Source organism: Ostrea edulis, chromosome 9, assembly GCF_947568905.1.
Source record: "Ostrea edulis chromosome 9, xbOstEdul1.1, whole genome shotgun sequence".
Taxonomy (NCBI): domain Eukaryota; kingdom Metazoa; phylum Mollusca; class Bivalvia; order Ostreida; family Ostreidae; genus Ostrea; species Ostrea edulis.
The window spans coordinates 68,666,894-68,674,523 of record NC_079172.1 but is presented as its reverse complement, the minus strand read 5'-3'; the positions used below and the strand labels follow the sequence as shown (position 1 = coordinate 68,674,523).

Below are 7,630 nucleotides of genomic sequence, written 5' to 3'. Positions count from 1 at the left end.
TGATGCGCTAAAAACTACCCTGTGCTGAATTCCTGAAAAACTGTTTTCATTGATGATTCACATAGATCTTACCATTATACAGTATATATGTAGTGTGTGTGTTTTATATAGTTACATATACTGTACCACTACCTAAAGGCTAAAGGAAGTAATATTAGAATTGTTAAATAACAGACTTGCAGTACACCGTCGGCCGTCTACCCGATTAAAACTATATTTACACTTTCTAAAAATAAACCACAGGTATACGCCCATTCTTATAGGGTGTCAAACACCGCAGTAAACAGAGCGTTAGAAAATCTAACACAATACGTATCAATCAAATATTTCCGGAAAAAAAGCATGGCAAACTCCCAGATAATTTACATTGTCTATGGCATTCTTCAAACTTTTCGGTGTCTTAAGAGTCTTCAGGGGTCGTTAAAAATGACTTAGAAAATCCGATGGGATCAAAATAGCCTGGGCTGACAATGATGATGGTAAAACTGGCGATTGTTGTCGTCTCCTCATTCCCGTAACTGGGAAACCCCTTAAACTAAACATGTACATGAAGACATCACTTTTAGGAAAACTTATCAAACATTTGTTGGTAAAAACGGCAATATGAATCAATATCTTCTTTTGCGTTCATTAAACTATTCTAGTAAAGACATACCACTTTAAAATGTCGCACTTGAAAAACCCGAATTCAATCCCGCTCCGCAAAACTTGTACCGATCTAATTGAGGTAAAACAGCACGATATTCGTCTATACCCCAATACAACCTCTCGTAACTTTCCTGTCCTTTTATCTGACGGCAACGCATCAATACATTGAAACGCAAAATTCCACTGCCAAGCAAATGCACTCGTTACACCAGTGTAAACAAGTAAAATAAGCAACCCTCCGATGTCACTTGATTTTCTGCTGCAGGATACCCCCCCCCCCCCCCCCAACATTTAAACTGTCATGAAAATTAATTATCATATACCTTTTGTTACCCAGGCCTTGCCGAAAGACAGCATTGTATTTTATTGTTTATTACTAAAAACCATATATACATATATATATAGTTCATAGGTTTTACGTTTTTACATAGAATGAATATAAGCAAAAGTTATACGGTAGATAGATAGATAGATAGATAGACAGACAGACAGACAGACAGACAGACAGATAGATAGATATATAGATGATAGATAGATAGATAGATAGATAGTTGATGTCTGTGAGATAGTAAATATAGTTTGTAACATAATAAATATAAAATATAATATAGTAAAAAATGAGGATAACCTCAACATTATGTATGCATTTTTTGTTCTTATATTAATTTGAACATTCATATAAATATTTTCCTAATTTACATAATTCTGTGACATTTTCTGTTGATAATAACTGAACTAGTTTGTAAATAGAGGGTTTTTTGTATTTCTTAATACATGTACATATACATTTTTCTGTAGATAATAACTGAACTAGTTTGTAAGTAAAGGGTTTTTTTGTATTTCTTAATACATGTATAGATTTTTCTGAAATTATCATAAAATGAACAGACTATCAAAGAGTGAAATTCATCTATTTATACTTTTGAACTCATTTTACAAATTCTCTCATTTTTTGGAACATTATACTATCTACCTTGTTCAACCTCTAGCCCATGTGATGACATACGGTATTTACTGATACATTGTACATAGGTATTTACTGATACATTGTACATGGGTATTTACTGATATATTGTACATAGGTATTTACTGATACATTGTACATAGGTATTTACTGATATATTGTACATGGGTATTTACTGATATATTGTACATAGGTATTTACTGATATATTGTACATAGGTATTTACTGATATATTGTACATAGGTATTTGGAATTGTTTTTGTTAATTACAACTGTAACTTAAATCCATCATTTACATATTTACAGTGTATATAAGTAACATTTTGAAGAATTTTCAAAAACATTCATTTCTTGTAAAAACACGTCATTCAGCCTTTGTTTTACTTGTAATAAAAAGTGCTTTTCGTTAATATTTTGGGAATCCCATATATTTCCAAATCCTAAGGAGAATATCAAACCTTATACATCTGACATCCAACAAGTGAAAGTTTTTGAATTGCACATTTCTAACATTTCATGGTATATATTATTCAAAATGCAGTTATCTGATTTTGTCAATTTCAACCAGTATTTAATCATTCTCTATTTCCTATACAAGATGGGATGAGTGCGCCCTAATTCCGAGTACACCATCTTAGAATGACGCATTACATGTACATAACAAAATATGACAAAAACAGTTACCTAAAAACATTACACCGGAAACTCTCGTATACAATGTACTTTACAGTTTGACTAATTATTGGAGTATTTTGAAAACTAATTTTGTACAACCAGAAATAAAGAATTTTTTTGTACTTTCGGAGGGTGTCGATTTTAGCATCTTTACATCTCTACTATAATGCGCTGTTGCCAGCTGCCTCACTCACAAGAAATCTTACAAGCAATCACAGGTTTATACATCTACCAAAAACCTTGGAGTTGAGGGAAGACTAATGGGGGTGGGGTGGGGTGGATTCGCTGTATTTGCTATTTTTGTGGTACGCTGGATAGTGTTTTTATTATTTGTACATATACGTGATATGATGGTTTGACTGTACACAACAATTCATTGTGTCTTCCTCACACCTTACGCTCTAATCACAGGCTAATCGAAATCACCTGCAATAACAGATAGCATACCTGTACAGTTTTAAAGTCGTGGGCGACAGGCTCATGCCTCACGGAAATACACACCTTAAAATCTCAACATACGTATACCTATTTTTCCTTTTAAAATTGCAATATAATAATTCAGGAGATATAAAACATTTGTCTATTGAACATTCATCAAAAGCAGAGAGAAATGTCATACAAATAGAAATTCAGAAATCGGACACATACTCTTTTTCAACTGACATAGTATCAATTTTAGGAAATTATAATGATTAACAGTTACAGGTTCTGACCTTTTTTTATTATTATTGTAATACAATCATAAAAGGACTGGGCAAAAGTTTAAAAAAAAAAAAAAAAAAGAAGAAGAAGAAGAGCGCCCTAGACCTGTTAGTGTCTGTATTTATTGACAAAATGATTATTTTTTCTCACTATCAACTATTTTCTTGAAATGAGAGAGGTATATTTGCCATAACAATGTCAAATACCGTGTGGAGGAAGTCTTTATGTTCCTCAGTTAATATGGTGTTGCCAAGTCTTTGATGAAGGTAGTTAAAACAGAACATTCATATATGAATTGAGAAAATGCCATTTATTTTGCAAATGACGAAGTTATATTTAAAAAAAAAAAAGAAGAAGCTAAATTGGTGAGGGTCAGAATGACTAGATAAAACCATATAAGAACATGTGTATCACATAACTTTGATTATGCTGACCCTTACAAATTTAAAATAGAGCTGTTTACAATCAAATAAAGTGGACATTTGTTTTCTAACGAGTTGATTAGGCACGTGATACTATCAAATTAATGTTGTCTTTGTTTTAATCAAAACAAAAAGATTTGCTGGTTTCACTAATTTCCCTCATACCAAGACGTCTCCAGCTTTCAAATGAAATACATGTACTGCAAAATTTAACTTTAAGAAAAAAAACAGTCATTGTCGCAGAGATCTTGGATATCTATCGAATTAACAAATACCGAGATCTTATATATGATCGAACCTACAGCCTTCCAATCACTCTACCACTAAGCCAACATGGCTGTAAAATTTCTGTATAACTAATGAAAAATTGAAAGCGAACAGCCTAAGAGGAGTACGCATCTCCTGTTGACCGATCACACCCGCCGTAAGCCCTATAGCTTAATTTAATTTAAACAATATTTTATTATGTATGAAACATAAATGGATTAGGCAGCAGGCTTGCAACCTATATAAGCCTTCTCCAATAAGGTACAAGGTGATTACATGTATGTATAATGATGAGTATATATACAATATGTATGATAAATATTGACAATATAAAAATCAATACATAATTCAAAAGGATGAAGATAGAATACATGTATCATGTATCACATAGCATGTCATGATAACATGGGAAAAGTGTATTGTAAATGTATAGTAAACAAACAAAAACACAAAAAATGCCAAAAATAAGGTAGATGGTTAATAGAAAATAAGAAGAACTTTGATAACAAGTAAACATAAAGAAAAAAAAGCTTAATCAGGTAAACGGAGTAATTAGTATGTAAAGAACGGCCTAACAATTGGTATGAAACACGGCAGACAACATTCTACCCATGATATAGATTGTATGTACATAATCTCCTGATTAAGACGAATGTGTTTTTAAGACCTCATCATCTACCTATGTAATTGCCTAAATTCAGAATTGTGTGATTTCTTTCCGATAAGGTAAATGTACGATTTTGAACCTAGATGGGATTATGCAACAATCCGAGGGAAAGTTTTACATGTTTAGCGACCCGAAGTCGATGTATTATGATACTACTTGTTTCGCTCAATGAACACCTAAATGTTGTATCCCTGTTTCTGCTGTACCTAATACCCAATCATAAAACAGCAAAAGGACACCTTCTGATGACAGGCAGCGGCGACTCTCCGTTTAACACTTCAGTCGAGCTTGAATAATTTTAAACACATCATTTACATTTTATGCTTCATTTATAATACTTCTGAATTCACTGCACATTATCGCGTTTGCGTGACGCTATTTCCGGTAAGAGGGATGTGGCTGTTTGGTAGAATTACCATGGTTTTCCCGTCCGTATTGAGGAAGATTTGGTCATCAGTATTTACCCTTATTGCAAATTAATTTATTTTTGAAGAACCCTGGAAATATATAAAAGAAAAAGACATTTTGACACATTATAGTTTTAAGGCAAACCGATCTCAACAACACAAAATAACAATGAAATTTTTGGTAAGTTAAAAGTGCATGATTCGTTGTTTTAAATCTAAAGTGTTACAAAACGATATAATGTATTCAACAATAGATTGTGATTTTTTTTCCAGATTCTTTTGCTGATTTTCCTGAGCATTGAAACTGAGAATTTTGCTTTAGCTACGAGATGCCGAAACCCAGAAATTCTCGATTTACGCAGAATGTTATTGGATACTAGAAAAAAGCTTACTCTTCGAAATGTTCCCGTCAGGTTAGAAAAAAATCGTGCTAGTTCAGGCTCCCGACATTTCCTGCCACATAACTGATAGTTACATTATTTCAACTACTCTAAAATAAACTGTTTACGTACCAAATTTTAAAATAATTTTTGGGGTACACAATGAAACAATATCAGCAACACCGTCCACCTTCACCTTATAGAATTGTGTAATAAATATAAATAATACCGAGCATTATATCTTTTACGTAGATGTATATTCAATTTAAGTGCGTGTCGCATTTATAATTTAAATGTTGGGGTATTTATAATTTAAAAATTTAGATAAAATTTTTAAATATAAGAAACATCTAAGTTTCTATTGCTGAAAAGACAAAAGAGTAGGTTTGCAATTGAAATAATATAAACATCACTTTATTAAATCGCATGCTGTTTTGCTATATCATCATGTAATTTTTTATTGTATTACGTGTTCCCTCGGTTTGATAAATGACCTATTTTATTCTTTATAAAGGAGTCGAGTTTTCTTACATGTGTATTGATTTGGGTAGGCAGTCATAAACAGCCTTTAATTAGATCGATGTACATATAATAGAAATACTTCAAAACAGTAAGAAGATTAAATACTCGTTTTTAGAAAAATTGATAATTATAAAATTGGATTTCAGTCCGGTGTTAATAGATTAATACCTATTGTAAACGGGAAACTATTCCACACAACTTTGTACTCATTTTTGTATGTTTTCTTTAGCTATGTAGAGAAAAGAACGCGTACGAGGAGATATGATGTATCCTGTCCTAGTAAACTCGACATCACGAAAGGTGGGAAATCAAGAACTTCTATTTGTCCCACCTATACTCAAGTAGACATTGACGTCAACAGAATTCCGAGAAAAATCGTTCAGCGCCGGTGTATGTGTGTCAACTGTCTACCCGTCTTTGACAGTTCCATGGGAAACCGGACGTTCTCCAGGTGTGTGCCCACCTTCCAGTACCAGATGGTTCTCCGGAGAGTCGGTTGTCAGGAGGGACTGTACCAGTATAAACCAGTCATGGAACCTTTCGTCGTCGGGTGTTCATGCAAACTTTTCTTTAAGAAGTAGACCTGCATGATGACGTAGAAATGCCAGTGGACATGTGATAAAAAAAAACAACTTAGTTCCCGTTTGCCAATTTTTTTCTTTATTTGTTTGTATTCATCTTTTTTTACTTATTATTAAATCGATATTATAAAGGACTTTAACATGGTAATATTTTTTCGGGTAATGTAGAGGTAGAGCTCTTGTTTCTCACTGCTACGACCCGAGTTCGATCCTCGTGATCGGCACCGGTAGTACATGTACATGTATGTAGTTGCCCGCTCGGACACGTGGGTTTCCTTCAGGTACTCCGATTTTCTCCCATTTAATGACTCCCTAGCGTAGACATCCGTGCATCAAAAGAACCCCATTGGAAATAAGCTTTCATAGATTATCCTAGCTATTTATGTATGTATATTAGTATGTGTATATATACCGAATAAACATTCTTATATTATTATTATCTAAAGCAATACAAACTGTAACTGGCGGTGTTTTTTCAACAATCCAATTATGCACCAAATAACACCTATCGGTATAACTAATGTAATCCCCAAGATCTGAAGAAAAAATCAGCAAAATAAATAAGGGAATATTGTTTGAAAGCACACCTACAATGAGCTTTTCGTATAAACCGCCATTGCGTCGTATACACGGACGTAGGAAACGATGATTGTCGAACATAATCGGGTTGCTGAGACCGAGGTCATACAAAAGGATGAAAACTGACACGTTTTGTTTGTTTTAAAATAATGTATCGTTTCATGAATGACAAGTACTATACCTGTAAGAAATAATAATTACGCAAATGAAATTTTAATAGTGAATTTTCTATTAAATAGGCGTGTGAAATTGTTTACGAATCTGAAATGTGCTCAGTGCCTCTCTTTCGCTTTTTTCCGAAATGGTCACCTCCAGGGTCAATGCACATCAGAGATTACGAGCAGAAAATTACTGACAGGATGATTATCATTCATGATTCGAGATTGATTTTCTGCTGATTTTAAGGTTTTATTACTTCAGATTCACTCGGATTCTATATATATACAGTATAGCGGATTTTTTCCGCGGGGTTATAATTTTGGCTTATTTTAGCGGTTAGATAGCTTTCCGCCAAAATTTCAATCGCCAAATATTCACCCAATTGTGACTTCAGTATTTGAAAGAGAGAAAACTCTTCCCTGTCCGCCAAAATTGATTCCGCTAAAATTATTAGCATACCTTTCAGCAAGCAAATCGCCAAATTTTAGAACCGCGGAATAAACCCGTTATACGGTATTCAATCACAAATATGTTGAAAATTTGTTCTTTTATTTTTCAATTTATTTTCCCTTAGTTACATCTTGTATTGCTTTAATTACAAAGGACAAGACAGTACTAATTGTCGTAAATTTGGAAATTGTTTCTAATGATAAAAAT

General features: G+C 33.1%; 1 protein-coding gene across 1 annotated transcript; it reads left to right on the top strand.

Annotated features, from left to right (window-relative positions):
• Positions 1-4,894: 4,894 nt before the first annotated feature.
• Positions 4,895-6,370, top strand: LOC125659049 (uncharacterized). Its single transcript, XM_048890592.2, has 3 exons — positions 4,895-4,933; positions 5,026-5,165; positions 5,884-6,370. Exons 1-3 carry the CDS (start codon positions 4,922-4,924, stop codon positions 6,233-6,235), a joined length of 504 nt encoding a protein of 167 aa, XP_048746549.2. The 5' UTR covers positions 4,895-4,921; the 3' UTR covers positions 6,236-6,370.
• The last annotated feature ends 1,260 nt before the right edge of the window (positions 6,371-7,630 follow it).

What these genes read in the sequence shown, in the direction of transcription:
- LOC125659049 (XM_048890592.2), top strand. An exon ending in CTTCGAAATGTTCCCGTCAG is followed by an intron (nt 5,166 to 5,883) that starts GTTAGAAAAAAA and finishes TGTTTTCTTTAG; the next exon opens with CTATGTAGAGAAAAGAACGC.